At 43.9% G+C, this 16800-nt stretch overlaps 1 protein-coding gene across 4 annotated transcripts in view; it reads left to right on the forward strand.

The window, feature by feature from the left end:
* CCDC93 (coiled-coil domain containing 93) overlaps positions 1 to 16793 on the forward strand; it is a 65137-nt gene extending 48344 nt beyond the window's left edge. For all 4 annotated transcript variants that reach the window (XM_053260132.1, XM_053260157.1, XM_053260146.1 and 1 more), the window contains 6 exons: positions 275 to 383; positions 5008 to 5090; positions 13860 to 13897; positions 14765 to 14849; positions 15416 to 15529; positions 16429 to 16793. In XM_053260132.1, the coding sequence (XP_053116107.1) occupies positions 275 to 383; positions 5008 to 5090; positions 13860 to 13897; positions 14765 to 14849; positions 15416 to 15529; positions 16429 to 16479 (480 nt within the window). In that variant the 3' untranslated portion in view covers positions 16480 to 16793. The remainder of the gene's footprint in view (positions 1 to 274; positions 384 to 5007; positions 5091 to 13859; positions 13898 to 14764; positions 14850 to 15415; positions 15530 to 16428) is intronic.
* The last annotated feature ends 7 nt before the right edge of the window (positions 16794 to 16800 follow it).

A 16800-nucleotide genomic window follows, 5' to 3' on the forward strand; every position in this document is an offset into this window, starting at 1 on the left:
ACATAAATTTGGGATATTTGCTAAACTCACTCCTGTCCTGAACAGTTCCTGGTGATATGAGACTGTCAGCTATTTTTTAAAAACAGTGTTCTAAAGAATAGATGTCATTTTAAAGTAATTACATGAAATGTTACCGCTTGCAATAGAGATTCTGTTGGCTCGGGGGTGGGGGTGGGCGGGCACTGTAGCTTTTGATTCCATGATAGGATTGTTTCTGAATGCCAATCTATTACAAACATTCTAGTTGTTGTTTTTCCTTTTAAACTCCCCTCAGGCCCGACGAAATAGAGAAATTGCCATTTTGCAGCGCAAGATTGACGAAGTACCCAGCAGAGCTGAGTTAACACAGTACCAGAAGAGATTTATTGAACTTTATGGCCAGGGTATGTATATCAAGCCAGAGTGTGTTCCTCACAGCTAAGCAGTGGAAAGGAGTAATCACGCTATAAACCTGTGGAGCATGACAGCTGCACCTTGCTAATGCTGTGGTATTGATAGCTTTTTTTGAGACATTCACATCATAAGCCTCTACTTGTCAGGATTTTCAAAACACAGTTAAAAAAAATTACTTGAAGCTGAAAATTGGATAGTTTTGATTCTTTGGAATGATTACTCATATGTATGCAGTTGGCTTAACTAACTGGATCGATGATCTGTGTTTTAAGAACTTCTTTTTTGAGTGGTTTAACATGAATGGCCTGTTGATAGAATCACTGGATGGAAATTCTGCACGGGCAGTGAGGTGTCAGGATATGCAGCTGTTATACAGCCAAGTAATAAAAATAAACATATAAAACTTCTAAGCATTTTTATCCAACAAGATTTAAAATAATAAATACAATATAATGTTTTTTTAAAACCCAGCAAATCTCAATTAAAAACAGAAGCCAAAACACAAGTAAGGATGTTGCCAGGTGGATCTGTCCAGGTGGATGGGTCTTCCAGCTTCTTGTTACCAAAACAGATAATACCCTTCTCATGGCAACTAATGAAGAGACACAGAGCAGCACCTTTTTATGGCTGTCTCTGTGTTTTAGGCAGATTCATGTGGGAGATTATTCTTCAGGTAACCTAGACCCAGAACATTTATGGCTTTAAAGGTCATTGTCCGCATTTTCAATTGTAACTGGAAACCTTCAGGTAGCCATTGGAGCAGCTTAATACAAGAGTGACATGATATAACGTGCTAGCTGACAGTCACAGCTTGAACCATTTGACGTTTTGAAACGGTTTTCGGAAGCAGTCCCATAGAAAACATATTACAGCCCTTTAATCCAGAGCATGAATGGCCAAAGCCAGGCTTGATTTTATTTGGTAGGGCATAGAGCCCCTGGTGGTACAGTGGTAAAACTGCCGCCCTGTAACCAGAAGGTTACAAGTTTGATCCTGACCAGGGGCTCAAGGTTGACTCAGCCTTCCATCCTTCCGAGGTCGGTAAAATGAGTACCCAGAATGTTGGGGGCAATATGCTAAATCATTGTAAACCGCTTAGAGAGCTTCGGCTATAGAGCGGTATATAAATGTAAGTGCTATTGCTATTGCTATAGGAACACAAGAAGTTGCCATAGACTGAGTCAGACAATAGGTCCATCTAGCTCAGTATTGTCTACGCAGACTGGTAGCGGCTTCTCCAAGGTAGCAGGCAGGAATCTCTCTCAGCCCTATCTTGGAGATGCCAGGGAGGGAACTTGGAACCTTCTGCTCTTCCTAGCGTGGCTCCATCCCTTGAGTGGAATATCTTACAGTGCTCACACATCAAGTCTCCCATTCATATGCAACCAGGGTAGACCCTGCTTAGGGGACAAGTCATGCTTTCCAGGGAGGGAACTTGGAAAAGTGGATGGACAAGGGCCCCCTGAGTTTTTTTAAGTGCTGGTCACTCCAGTAGCATTTTCTAGAAAACCTCATCAGAAGATGAAGAATAAAAAAAACAACAAAAGCCCAGCCCGCTTTTGGGAGGTTGTGTGCTGCAACAAGAGTTGCGCGGCTCCTGGCAGCAAACCTCCCAAAATATTCCTCCCTTTCAATGAGGTTAGTGGAGCAAGTGCTCCACTAACCCCTTCTCCTGATCGTGAGTTGCCACGACGACTGATGCGGAGACCCCTGACCTCCCGGCCTAGGGGGTTTCCCCAGAATAAGTCCCAGAATATCCTGGGACTTCCAGGGGCCTGGTGCCCCCCGATACCCTCTGCCCCTACCGGCTCCATGATGGAGCTGGTAATCATGTGGACTGCTGATCTGGCCTCCCAGGGACGGCTCCCTACTCGTGTGCAAGGAGAGTGGGCTAAGCCCACTCTCCCTGCAAACCACCTCAAGGTGTTTCACTTTGTACGAAGCACGTCTTCAGTACTTTTGTTCTTGGCTCTGTCAGCCAGATATAAACCCATGCCATATCCTCATCTTATTCCTGCAGTGATCTGGCCCATATCCCCACCTTGTTTCATCAGAGGAGCTGCATGTTTGTGGGTTTCGCGTCATGCTGGCTGCCATCTTTCTATCAATGACAAAATAGCCTTGGGTGGCCACTTGAGGTCCATCCCTCTCTGACAAAGAATGTCTTTTCTCTGGAAGCTATAAGGGGATTGAGAAAATATAACCTATTCAGGGCAGTGTGCAAATGAGATGCACTGGTGACCAGCTTATTCATCTGACACCTATGGAACTGTCTATCAGACAGTGTATCAGGTTGCTATTTTAGCCTGAGGTGACTTGGTCATGTACATGAGCTCTCTGTCTTCCCAAGATGAGTGTGTTAGACCATCTCAAAGATGTTTTTGTTGTATATCTAAAAGCCTTGCATTTTAGACTTGATGTGTTCATGTCAACTCAAGTATTTTATACTTGATGCCTCAAGTATTTCAGGGGGCAAAATCATGGCCTTTTTGTGTACCTTTTTAAAAAAAGTGTATTGTGTCATTGTACCTCTTAATCTCATAATTTCCCACAAACTGGCAGAAGACAACCTCCTTCTTTTTTGTTTTGTCTTCTGTCATACTCCCAGCCCCATTCTTTGCCTCTCTGTTGATCATCAAAGCATCACTGCTTCACTTACCTTACAGTACCACTGTTTTAAAAAGAGAATCTGAATGGTAGGAATTAGAGGCATCCAAAGATCTGAGCTTGTTGGGTGGTTCTAGAGTTATGTAGACTATGCATCAGTTTAGATCACCATCCAAAAGTAAAATGTACCTGCTTGCCTACATCTCTCTTTGGATGGCGGCATTGTTGGAGTTTGGCAGCTGCTGACTTCTAGGAACTATTTCTCATTCCAAGCAAGAGGCAAATTGTAAAGGTGATGGTGCTAACTATTGAGCGATTCTGAGATATCATGAGCATTGCAATACCTTTGCATTCTTAACCTTCTCCAGAAATATATTAGATATTTTTCAAGTTTCCCCCTCCAACCATTAGGTCTAGGCGCTGGTCTAGTTGATGTCAAGGGACCACAATTTCTGCTTGGCCTTTGTCAATGAGCTGAAATTGTGGGCTCCCACCAAGGAAGACCCCTTTTCCTGTTCAAGATCAAGAATAAGAGGCCAACAGCATGCCCTCCTTGTTTCCTGTACCTGCTTTTGAACAGAAGGAAATCACATGAGTCTTGCTTGTATGGACTTGTGTGAAGCCAATGGCCCACATTCCACACTGCAGAAGATGGGCCAAAGAAGGGCTGTGTATCTGAACGGAGCTTTCTTCATCCCTGTGGCGAAGGCTTTTTGTGCAGCTGGGACTTTTCTGCTCTACTCGCAGGCATATGTTCCTGAGGGCTGCATGACCCTCAATAACATATTCCTGCAAGCAGAGACTTTTTTGCAGCAAAGGGAGAGAAGCAAAAATTGCACCCACTCGGTTGCACAAAAAACATGTTGGACCAATACTTCTTGTTTCATTTTGTGAGCTCCATTGTCTCAGCAACGTTTTATATCTTCACATCTCCATCTTTGGTAAGCAATTGTGATTCTTTCTAATGTTTAGCATTTAGAAATGTGGGAACCCCTTGCATTGTAGTATAGTTCCGGATTCTCACTCAAATCTAGATGTCTGGATTGAGGATTTGTTTGCATTTTTTTAAAAACTGTTTTTCTAATAGATATGGTTTAGTGACTTATACTTTGGATTGGAACATTTATCAGTGTGTTCTTCCATACTGAACAAGTAGTTTCCTTCCTATAGTTATAATCCTAGTTTGACTTGTTTACTAGTGTACAGTATACTTCTTTTGAGAAACATACCAAAAAAAGACACCACCTTGATTTGTGCATGTGTGGGCTGATGCCTTTTTCGCAGCTAGAGCAAGATAATATATGGCTTTTGCTGTGTGCCTCTTTAGGCCGTTCAGTATCATTAATGGCTATAAAGAGTGTTCCATGTCAAAAATTGCATTACTTCTCTTTAGACTGTAATGTTGTCTTGCTGCCCCAGAAAGGCTATATATAGTGAATTGATGATTTGGGAGAATTCTACCTTTTTGTCTGCCTGATCTATGCTAAACGAGCATTGCAAATCATTTAGAATAACCTTTTTTGCTTTACAAGCTGAAATTCTGTCACTTCCAATACATTTATGTGAGCTACAATTCACAGGATGTTGGTTTTATGTAAAAAGATACATTGCCTGGTTTTTCATCATAGGCTGAGTATCTTGAGTGTGTGCTTTCCCTCCCTATCCTTTAGAGCAGGTTTAATAGTTTTTTTAAAAAAGAATCTTGGCAAAAATGGTATGTTCAGTCTGTGGTTGAGGTCCAAAGGGGTCCCTGCATGAGTGTGAAGTGTAACATGTGCAACCTTCAGGGAAATGATTCATAATCAGAGAAATGATTATGAGTGTTAAAGGGCTCTTCCAGGAGAAGGGGAGATCAGTGAGAATTGCTCCACCACCCTACACAGTGGGACTCTGGGTTACTAAATGCTGTGGAGGCGCTTTGCATGCAACACCTCGACACTGTTAGTGGCTGTGTCAGCCACTGTTCTTCCCTCCACCCCCGGCTAAACTCTCTTAATTCTTTTACAGTATCGGCAACTCACAAAGAAACAAAACAGTTCTTCACCCTCTATAACACACTGGATGATAAGAAGGTTTATTTGGAAAAGGAGGTAAGCTGTTCAGATATTTGGGCTGGCCACAAAGAATATTTTTTATCATATTAACTTATTAGATGATATCTGGCATAGTAATTTGAGGATCAGTAGTTGGTTCATGGACTCAAGGAAAAGTTCCATTTTCATGGCACACACATTTTCTTTTTTTAAAAAATCAAGTTTTTAGTCCTTATAGCTGTGAAGTTAGCTTTGAAGCATGTGTTCACAATCTGAACACTGGGACAGAGAAACACTTGGTGCTGTACACATGTTGGGTACCATATTGGCCCTAATCAAAGATTATTCTAAATGTAAGATGACCCTCCTTAAAAAGTAGGGGTTAGATACAGGTTATACCTGCATTTATTGAAAGGAACAGGACTCTTAATTTAAGATGACCTCCTGATTTCTAATATCAAAAAACTTGGAAAAAAAACCTAGTCTTGGATTCAGGTGAAAACAGTAGTAGCAAACAATAAGTGGAATAAGCATTAAATAGAATATTTATGGTAAATACATCATAATTCTTAAATGAGTGTTTGCCTGTGTTTTTTAAAATTAAAAGAATTATGGAAAATATCCAGGGGAGTTTGTGTATGAAGCTTTCCTCAAGGTATTGGCATCACAAATTTAGCATAGACAGGATTCCCCCCACTTCCTCTGCACATGACTCTTTGAAAGTAAGATTGTAGGGTGTATATGTTGGTGAAACTGATAAGAACAAAGCCAAACACAAAGTTGGAATGCTCTTTAATGAGAGAGGATACAGGTATTTGAAAATCTTTGGAGAATTAACTGGTGCGCTCAGAAAAACTGCAGTGGAAGTGTCTAAGACTCAACTGAATTCCCCCACCACCATCCCATTTTATATAATCTCTTCTGAAGTCTATCATAACCCAATCATTTGTTTTCTCATTGGATAACCAGAAGCACAACTCCATGAAAGGGAAAAACAGTGATTTGGAAGTAGGTGTGTGTGAGTGGGCTCAACTCAAAAGATTCAGGACCGGAACGGCATTGGCCAGTCAGTTTGAATCGTGCCAACTCAGAGCTCTCCTGGTAAAGGGGAAGCCAGTGAGGATTCACCTTTACCAGTAAAGGGGCAGGGGGCTTGCCTAAGGGTAGAGTGGGAGGGAGGGGAGTAAGTACTACAAGTGCTGGCTGCAATGGGGGTGGCTTCTCCACCCTGCCGGCCTCCCCCAGAGCAGGCAGGGCCACCAGAGGCACAATTTGGGTCTGTGTGCACATGTGGAGGCCATTTTAGTGACCTCCATGCATGCGCGGAGGTCACTAAAATGGCCTCGTGTGCAGAGGCCCAAACCAGGCCGCTACTGGCCCTGCCCACTGTGGGGGAAGGCTGGCCGGGGGCGGGGGGGGCGCCAGCAGCGGCACTTCTAAGTACTTACTTGATCGCTTCCCACCCTCTCAACCCTTAAGCAAGCCCCCCTGCCCCTTTACTGATAAATAGGAATCCTCACCAGATTCTCCTTTACTAGTAGCGATCCGAGCTAGTCGAGCTGGGTCTGGTGGTTCAACCAGGAACAAAACCAAAGTCAGCTGGTTCAGCTCGAGTCCGGTCTGGCAAAGCTGGTTTTGTGCACACCTTAATTGTAAGAATGTATGTTGTGTAGCATGTAGTGGAGTAAGAATGGATTAAAGGAGGGGTTCTTAACTTGGGCCCATGAACCAGGTCCAGCTGGTCTGTGGAAAGTTAACTATATTATTATTGAAGGTAGCTCCCTCAAAACATCATTTTTAATCAAATATAGAATCTTTATTTTTCTTTAATTTTCATTCTTCCTTCATTGTTGACATGAGACACCAGATTGTAACAGGCACTACGGTTTCTAGCATTTCCAAGCAATGCATATGAAAAGGGCCCAGAGCTTTTAAAATGTTAATGTCTTTGTTCCGCTGAATATAATTTGCTCCTAATGAGCAGAATAAAGTTCTTGAAAATAACTATCCTGAGTACTTCTTTTTTCTTCAATTTTTACTGGAATCTTAGGACTTGGGGTCCATGGATAATACTTGCGGGTCTGGAGGATCGGTAGATGCAAATGGTTAAGAATTCCTAAGCCCTGTGAACTGAGTTTCTCACTGGTGGACTTGTTTGCTGAATGCAAATGCAAGAGAAGTGGGATATGGCATGAGGGGTTGCATCTGTGGAAATCAGGGACCCTACCTCCCTTGTTTGTGTGAGAAGCGCCTTAGGATGTTACGTGGCTAGGATTGAAATGAACAAACCAAACTGTGGATTCTAGAGTGACCCTTTTGAGCTAATCTAGTCCATTACAACTGCTTCAAGGTATTTGCTAAAAAGAGGTAGTAAGGAGGGAGGGAGACAAGATGGCGCTGCGGTAGGAGAAACCTAAAAAGAAGCACATGTGAATCTGTCCTTATGCAGAATCAGACCATTAGTCCATCTATCCCAGTACTGACTAGTCTAATAGGCAGCAGTTCTCCAAGGCCTCACTATGGGTGGAGTTAGAGAAGTTCTTCATTGCCCTGTTAACTTTGGCAATGTGCCTCCCTGAGTCAGTTTTGTTTTTTAATGAAGCCAGTAACCACTGCCATGGTCTGAATTCTTCAGCTGTGCAAACAGATTCTGTTCATTCCATCAGCTTTTGTAATGCAAGCAGAGGCTACTGTGGCAGCCTGTAGGAGGCAAAGGGGAATTGATTTTGCTGCCGCTTAGCCAGTGCAGAGCTGCTTGTTTTGATACCTGAAGACCTGGTCCTAGACATTGCAGAACACAACTCAGGACAAGGTTCTAAACATACACTGATATTTATTAATGGCTAAAGTAGTCTAGCACAGAAGCAGAATTGATTGTGAAAAGGTTCTCGTCTTTAAGCTCCTTAAATAAGGATTAATGAGAGAAATAACTGCAGTGTGGGTGTACCTTACCTTAGTGTTTAGCAAGATCTCTTCCACAAAAGATTTAACCTTATTTTAAGATAGAAAGTTTTGCTAGAGTCAGATACTCTATTTGATGTGGCTAGCAACCAAAAGCAGACACGGGGGCTGTGGTGATCCCCATAAGGAATGGGCTAAGAGGATCAGTAGGGTTGGGACAGTAGAAAGCGGGAACTGATATTTAAACTTTGGCCCAGTTGATTCTCTTCCCAGGTACCTTTCCAAAATATGTTTATTGTTGCTGTGTGACAGTCTTTGGAGAGAAAGAAAGAGTTGTACAAGTCTTCATTTTGTGTTACTAAGAAATTATACCAGTCAAGGGTTCTCAAACTCTTCTTGACAAATAGGAGAGGAGAGCTGGTATTGTGGTAGCAAGCATGACTTGTCCCCTTAGCTAAGCAGGGTCTGCCCTGGTTGCATATGAATGGGAGACTAGAAGTGTGAGCACTGCAATATATTCCCCTCAGGGGATGGAGCTGCTCTGGGAAGAGCAACTAGGTTCCAAGTTCCTTCCCTGGCATCTCCAAGATAGGGCTGAGAGAGATTCCTGCCTGCAACCTTGGAGAAGCCGCTGCCAGTCTGTGAAAATACTGGGCTAGATAGACTAATGGTCTGACTCAGTATATGGCAGCATCCTATGGTCCTAACCTTTTTATTATTATTATTATTATTTCTTGTTTACACAGTCAGACAGGTGTTATTGACTGGTTTGTTTTATCCAGACATCGAGTCCTTCCCAAGGACCTGGGATGCCAGAATTTTATTGTCAATTGTTATAGATATCGTCGCAGAATATAGGCTGTTCCCAGTAAAGCTGCTTTTTGTAATTGGCTGATGATGATTTCTGTGGCCCCTATGGTGTTGAGGTGCTCTTCAAGGTCTTTTGGGACTGCACCCAGGGCGCCAATTACCACTGGGATTATTTAGGTCTTTTTCTGCCACAGCCTTTCAATTTCCATTTGTAGATCTTTGTATATGGTGATTTTCTCTTTTTCTTCTATTCTGCTATCCCCTGCTATTGCTATGTCGATTATTTTGACTTGTTTTTCTTTCTTCAGAACTACAGTTATATCTGGTGTATTGTGTGGCAGATGTTTGTCTGTCTGTAGTCGGAAGTCCCATAATATTTTTACATCTTCATTTTCTTCAACTTTTTCAATTTTATGGTCCCACCAATTTTTGGCTACAGGTAGCTTGTATTTTTTGCAGATATTCCAGTGTATCATCCCTGCTACCTTGTCATGCCTTTGTTTGTAGTCAGTCTGTGCGATCTTTTTACAACAGCTGATTAGGTGGTCCACTGTTTCATCTGCTTCTTTACAAAGGCGGCACTTGCTGTTTGTGGTTGACTTTTCTACTTTTGCTCTTATTGCATTTGTTCTTAGTGCCTGTTCTTGTGCAGCCAGTATCAAACCCTCTGTTTCTTTCTTCAAATTGCCATTCTTAAGCCATTGCCAGGACTTGGTGATGTCTGATTTTCCACTTATATTGTGCAAATATTGACCATGCAGGGGCTTATTTTTCCATTTTTCTGCTCGGTTCTTGACTTGTTCTTTCTTGTAGGCCTGCTTTGTTTCATTGATGTTGAATAGTTTTGCGTTATTGACCATTTGAAGTGCATCTTCTTCACTGTCCTTGATATATTCTTCAAGGCCTCTTTTCTGCTCCTCTACTGTTTGATGGACTTGCAGCATTCCTCTTCCACCTGAGCTGCAAGGGAGGTATAGCCTATCTACATCACTGCGGGGGTGCGGAGCATGGTTGATGGTCATTATTTTCTTGGTCTTACGATCTTGCGTCTCTAGCTCTGCCTGGGTCCAGTCTATTATTCCTACAGTGTATCTGATAACAGGTATAGCCCAGGTGTTTATGGCTTGTATGCTGTTCCCGCCATTGAGTTTGGACTTGAGGATTTTTCTAACTCTCCTGATGTATTCACTCCCAATTTTTCTTTTCACTTCAGTGTGTGCTATGTTATCAGCCTGGAGAATGCCCAAGTATCCTCTATAATAAAGCGTTAGAGTGTCTGCCCGTCCTTTGGCGGCCCATTTCTTTCATGGCCGTTTTGGGCATGTGCAGAGCGCATGCCCAGAACGTGCGTGAAAGATATGGCCGCCCAGACACGGGCGGCCATGTTGAGGAGGGCAAAGGGCCCTGGGGCCCGCTGACGGCAGAGGCCGCGGAAGGCCGACTGGGGTCGATGGTGGTGGCAGCAAGAGGACTGGGCCTGGCCCGCTGGCAGCCATGTTGAGGAGGGCAAAGGCGGCCGCGGCGGGGAGACTGGGCTCACTGGCGGCGGAGGCCGCGGGCAGGGGAACAGAGCCCGCTGGCGAAGAGACTGGGCCCGCTGGCTGCGGTGGCCGCAGATGCCCGACTGGGGTTGATGGCGGCGGCCGCGGCGAGAGGTCTGGGCCCGGCCCGCTGGCGGCCGCACTCGGCCCCGCCATGGACGGAGGAGGCTGGCGACCCTTCTCAGGGTCCCGGCCGCGGAGCAGGCGGCGGCCTTAGCAAGGGTGTTGGCGGCCACCTCATTAGCTTCTCGGCGGCCTGTTAAGTAAAACTTTCAAAAAAGAAGGGGGAGGGGAAGGGCAAGAGGGGGCAGGGGGGGCTAGAGGGGGAGGGGGAAGGACTAGAGGGAGTGGGGCAGGGGAGTGGGGCAGGGGGGAGGGAGTGGGGCAGGGGAGTGGGGCAGGGGGAGGGGCAAGGGCAAGAGGGAGTGGGGCAGGGGGGAGGGGCAAGGGCAAGAGGGAGTGGGGCAGGGGGGAGGGGCAAGGGCAAGAGGGAGTGGGGCAGGGGGGAGGGGCAAGAGGGAGTGGGGCAGGGGGGAGGGGCAAGGGCAAGAGGGAGTGGGGCAGGGGGGAGGGGCAAGGGCAAGAGGGAGTGGGGCAGGGGGGAGGGGGTAAGAGGGAGTGGGGGAGGGGTAAGAGTGACTGGGACAGGAGGGTGAGAGGGAGGGGATGGGAGAGAGAGGGGTGGGAGGGGGAGAGAGGGCAAGAGATTGGGGTGGGAGGGAGGAGAAGAGAGGCAAGAGTGTGGGGCCAGAGGTGGCGGTGGGCCCAGCCGGGTGGAGGAGAGGGGAAAAACGTAACCCAACTAGCGCCCATTATTTTAACGGGCTAAAAAATACTAGTTTGTAATGTTCTTTCTCTTCCAGGTTTTTGATCTTGCTTCCATTGGGCAGTTCTATTCCTTCTGTTTTTCTTATTTTCCCTCTGTTCATTATTAATGCAGCACACTTGTCTAGTCCAAACTCCATTGCTATATCGCTACTGAATATACGGACAGTGTTTAGCAGTGATTCGATTTCTGACTGGGACTTTCCATACAACCTCAGATCGTCCATGTACAGCAGATGGTTGATTTTACTGGATGTTTTAGATGTTTGGTATCCGAGGCCTGTTTTGTTTAGTATTTGTGAAAGTGGGGTCATGGCGATTACAAACAACAGAGGGGATAGTGAGTCCCCTTGGAAAATGCCTCTTCTAATGCTAACCTGTCCAAGTGTCTCGCCGTTGATTGTTAACTGTGTACTCCACATGCTCATTGCTTTTTTAATAAATATCTGAATGTTGTTATTATTATTATTATTCACATTTATATCCCGCTCTTCCTCCAAGGAGCCCAGAGTGGCGTACTACATACTTGAGTTTCTCTTTCACAACAACCCTGTGAAGAAGGTTAGGCTGAGAGAGAAGTGACTGGCCCAGAGTCACCCAGCCAGTTTCATGGCTGAATGGGGATTTGAACTCGGGTCTCCCCGGTCCTAGTCCAGCACCACGCTGGCTCTCTTTTGATATTGGGGTGTGTGTATGTATATGTGTGTGTGTATAATATAAAAATAACTGCCAAAAACTGTAATTCACACAACAGGAATCAAGTAAAGGGAGCCAGTTTTTTCATGGTTTTCTCACGTAATTCTTTGTACTCAACTTGCTCGCTAATCCAAAATTCAGGAAGAGACACTGTAGCAAATATAAAGCTAAGAGCCACTCGGTCTACTCCGAGGCATGGAGAGGCAGACAGTGGGACAGGAGCATAAAACCACCTGGCTGTTCTGCTGCTCACAAAGCCAAGGGTAGCACAGCAATAGCACTTCTTTGGCCACTCACTAGATAAGCTCTAGCGAGTGTCTTCCCTGGCCCATCAGTCAAAGAAGTGCTACTGCTGTGCCTGCCCTTATCTTTGTGAGTGGCAGAGAAGCCAAGTAGTTGTTGGCTTCTGTTTCCATCTGCCTCCCATCATCTCTGACCACCTCCACTCAGCTTGGACCAGTCAGGTAAAGTCCATGCCCTCCTGAAAGCTCCTTCCTGAGTTGTTTGGGACCCCAGGGTGGGGTGGGGTGTCAACTCCCAGTTTGAGAACCCTTGACTCAAGTGGTTTGGTATCATAGGATGTCATGTCAGGCTGCCAGAAGCTTTATTTTTACTAGCTTAATTTTAGTGTATGTATGTGTAACGTAAGCTCTATTCACATTATGTTCCAAACACATACAATCTGTTTGCACATGCAGATCTATGATGGTCCGTAGGTACCATAGTATATTCTCTGTCTGTATCCTGCATTTGAGGGACCTTTATCCAGGCTCACTTTTAACATAAACACAGATGCAATGCAATCATTCACACACAAACATGTACATATTTATCGATCCTCTAATGCATGTACAGGATGAACATCTGTACAAAGCTTCTGTGGTAGTGCATCCTGAATAAATCGTCCCATTGTTTGAACTTCTTATCCTGTTTCCTGGATCTCCAAGCCTTTGGGCAATGAAAGATAACTGCATTCATTGTTTAATAATTATATTTTTCTAAACATATAAATATGCTGACTACCACAGCAATAATTTTGAATATAAACTTTGTGGGAGAGTAAAAAAAAGTTTGGTATAAAATTTCGTGGCATGCGTTTTTAAATTTAGCTAATGTTTCAGAGAGTACTGTCTGGTACTTTATTGCAGCAGAAAAGAACATCCCAAATGCCTGATTTCTTGTTTTCAGTATTCCAAGTTGCTTGTAAACATAGTTACTTTCTGTAGCCCTCTGAATACAATAGCACTGTTACATATTGGAGTAGCATAATGTTGACTTGCACAAACATAAGAACAGCCCTGCTTAATCAGGCCCAAGACCCATCTGGTCCAGCATCCTGTTTCACACAGCAGCCCACCAGATGCCGCTGGAAGCCACAGGCAGGAGTTGAGGGCTTGATCCACACACTCGTTCACACTCTCAAAGAACTCCAAAAGGTTTGTGAGGCAAGATTTACCTTTGCGGAAGCCATGCTGGTTCACTCCCAGCAGGGCCTGTTCTTTTATGTGCTTTACAATTTTATCCTTGAGGATGTTTTCCATCAATTTGCCTGGAACGGACGTTAAGCGAACCAACCTGTAATTTCCCAGATCACCCCTGGATCCCTTTTTGAAAACTGGTGTTACATTTGCTACTTTCCAGTCCTCTGGTACAGAGCCCGATTGCAGGGATAAGTTATATATTTTAGCAAGGTTGGCAATTTCACATTTGAATTCATCTAGTGATGAACATTCATGATGAACACATTCATGTTCATCACTAGATGACTGCAAGGATGTGTGAATAAGCCATTGGAGATCTAACACAACAAAAAGGACCTTTCTACAAACAGATATTGTCTCGAACATTATCTTTTTTTGGAGCTGGTTCACACGCATAACTGCAGTCAAGCACTAAGTAATCTAGTAAAGATAAATCTTTACAGTCTTGTGTAAACTAGTCCACAGCATCTGCTAACCAATTCTTTTGCTTGAATACGTTTCCTGGTTTAGACTTTACACTTGTTTTCTACATGGAAATTCTGCATTTAAAATAATCCTTTTGTCTTTTCCAGGTTAACTTGCTGAATTCGATTCATGACAATTTCCAACAGTAAGGTGTTACCCTTTTATTCTTTCTAGAGATGTAAGAATAACTTGCAGTAGCACAGCTTGACTGTTTGATCTCCTTGTGATGACTCACCTTGATTAAGAAATGGCTGCGTACTTTTACAATATTTGTACAGGTGGTGACTTTTCTTTTCTCTCTTTCTCACCAGCCTTCTGGGCTCCCCAAAAAGGACTCCTGAAGGTCAGGGAACTTTCAGAAACAAGATGGCAAGTGGCACAAGTGGCTGCATTGGGGAGGGCAGAACCTCCTGAAATTGGACAGAGGCACCTTGTGCAAGTGGGGTTCTGCCCAGTGTTGGCAAATTCCACCCTCCCCTGTAACCCCCTATGCTACATGCTATCGTGTTGTCAAGAGTTCCCCAAATCTCAGGAGTAAATGAGGAGAGAGGAAGAAATCCACAATCCTGTCCCTTATAAGCTTTCCATTTGCAATGCTTTGCAAGTTTATGAGCACACAAATAAAACGTTTTCTGCCATTTCCCTAATTTCCCAGAGCCTTCTGTTTAAATTTGGCCCTTTCACATATAACATACTATCCTATAAAATGGGCCTCAGAAGCTTCTTTTAACTTCAGTGTATTTTGCGCCTCGGTGAGGATTAGGTCACTTAGAAATATCCTAATCAGTCTCCCATAGCAAATATCACGGCATTCACGTGGTATTCTTGTGATTTGTATTTATTTAAAAGCCATCCTGTAGCTTTGTATACTGTATAGTGGTTATTCATCATTACCAAACAAAATTTGACTTGCTAGGCACACCCTGAACATCATCCCTGCAAAATGGAAACATCAGGCAGGGTCACTTGTTGCTTCACCAAACGCTTTCCTTTGAAACCAATTTTTCTTCAGAGCCATGGCCTCATCTGGTGCTCGAGAGCAGTTTTTGCGGCAGATGGAGCAAATTGTGGAAGGGATTAAGCAGAATCGAATGAAGGTATGAACTAATAGCAGTCATGGGGGCTAGGGAGGGAAAACTAATTCAGACTGGGAATGCAACAGAGGTGAGAAACACACTTTTGGTGGGCTACCCCATGGCTTTTTGTTAAGGGTCACTTCCAGGATTAAGCACACCTCTTTAAAGTGCAAGTCACATACAGTTTAACCCCAAGGTTGCCTCTTTTTCTAGAGGAAAAAGTGCTGGAGGATTTAGTCTGAAGATCTCATTGTGCATGATTTGATGGCCCACATGATCTGCCCCCACACTGCTGTGGGCTCAGAGTAAATCCCTGGTGGTTTGGAGTGTTTATGTGTTTATGCAAGAGTGCAGATACTTCAAATAGCCCACATTTGCTCCAGAAGCGCTAGTTAGATTGGAAACACATTGCTTGCCTGCACTTTCAGAGCTCAGTTGGGCTATTTGAAGCGTCTGTGTTCGTGTGCACATGGCCCAAACTGCCAAGGCTTTACTGCAAGCTGGTAGCAGTGCAGGTGGATTGGCTCTGCCCTCATCACACTATGCCACATGTGTGCTGGCACTTGTTTTTTCTGCATTACCAACAGATGGAGAAGAAGAAGCAAGAAAACAAAATGCGAAGAGACCAGTTAAATGATGAATACCTGGAGTTGCTAGAGAAACAGAGGCTTTACTTCAAAACAGTCAAAGAATTTAAAGAGGTAATAGGAAGGGGTGATGGCGGTGATGTTGTAGCAGTGAGAGAGCGCACATGCAGATAGATTCTCACTCTCTATCTCAAAGTGTTACCCTCTGTATGACAGAATGGCTTGCCAACACTCCTGGATTAAATTCGTTAAGCGTGGGATTTTGTGACGTCCCTGCATTCTGTCACTTTGTAATAATGCCAGACTGTGGTATCGTGGAAATGAATAGATCTCATTGTTACAGTTGAAGGCTGAAACTCATTAAGAGAGGGAGTATATAACCTAGTATCCAAAAGACCATGAGTGTCAAACCATAACAAGAAGGCATGTAGAATCTCATGTGTGTGTTGCCCCAGCAATTCAATGGGGAGGGAAGCTCACAGGTGCCTCCTCCACCCAGCTTTCAGAAATTCCCTCCACTTCAATCTTACCTCTTTCTGGAGGGGTCCCCTGACCCACAGGAGAGGCTTTTCATGGGACACAGGTAGTTTGTTGTTTCTCTGTGTAAACCGCCCTGAACCATTGTTGGAAGGGTGATATAGAAATCAAATTGATGATGATGATGATGATGTTGCAGGGATGGCGTTGGCTTCTCTGAGCTTCCATGCACTGTAGTTCTTTAGAAACAAGCCATTGTACTTAGTAAAAGCATGTACCTTTTCAGATACTAAGGATTTTTTCCTTCCAAAATTATGCATGAGGATCAGTTTCAAGCCCTTTACAGCATGTGCCCCACTGAATTGCTGGGGCAACACAAATGACCTAGAAGTAGATTCTACGTGCCTTGTTATGGTTTGACGTTTCAGTCTGGCTGGAATTTATTGAAGCAAGGTAGCCATTTTAGTCTCGTTATTGAACCTAGATGTCTCTTTTCTTAATGTTTTAAGTGCCATCTGTTTGTGTTTTATCAACAGGAATGCCGTAAAAATGAAATGCTTCTGTCCACGTTGAAAGGCAGAACGTGAAGAGTTTCAGACAGTGACTTGTTTGTACGCTTGACAGGTTGTCATTCTGTATAACCACCCCCTCCACATTTTGACCTAATCTTCGACTAAATTTATTCATTTAAACTGTAAAGGTTTAATGAAGTACAGCAGACAAAAAAGAAAATTACTCTCTTCTTTGATTTCTTATGTAAACAAGACTAAAGACTGGCATTCTTTCCTACTTTGATTTATCTTTGCACTACTTAATGTTTCATGAAAATACATATATGTTAGAAAATGTGTATTGTTTAAAAAATAAAAAAGAATAAATCAAGATGCATTAAAGCAAACCACCATTTA

The sequence above is a fragment of the Hemicordylus capensis genome, chromosome 1, assembly GCF_027244095.1.
Source record: "Hemicordylus capensis ecotype Gifberg chromosome 1, rHemCap1.1.pri, whole genome shotgun sequence".
In the NCBI taxonomy this organism is placed as follows: Eukaryota; Metazoa; Chordata; class Lepidosauria; order Squamata; family Cordylidae; genus Hemicordylus; species Hemicordylus capensis.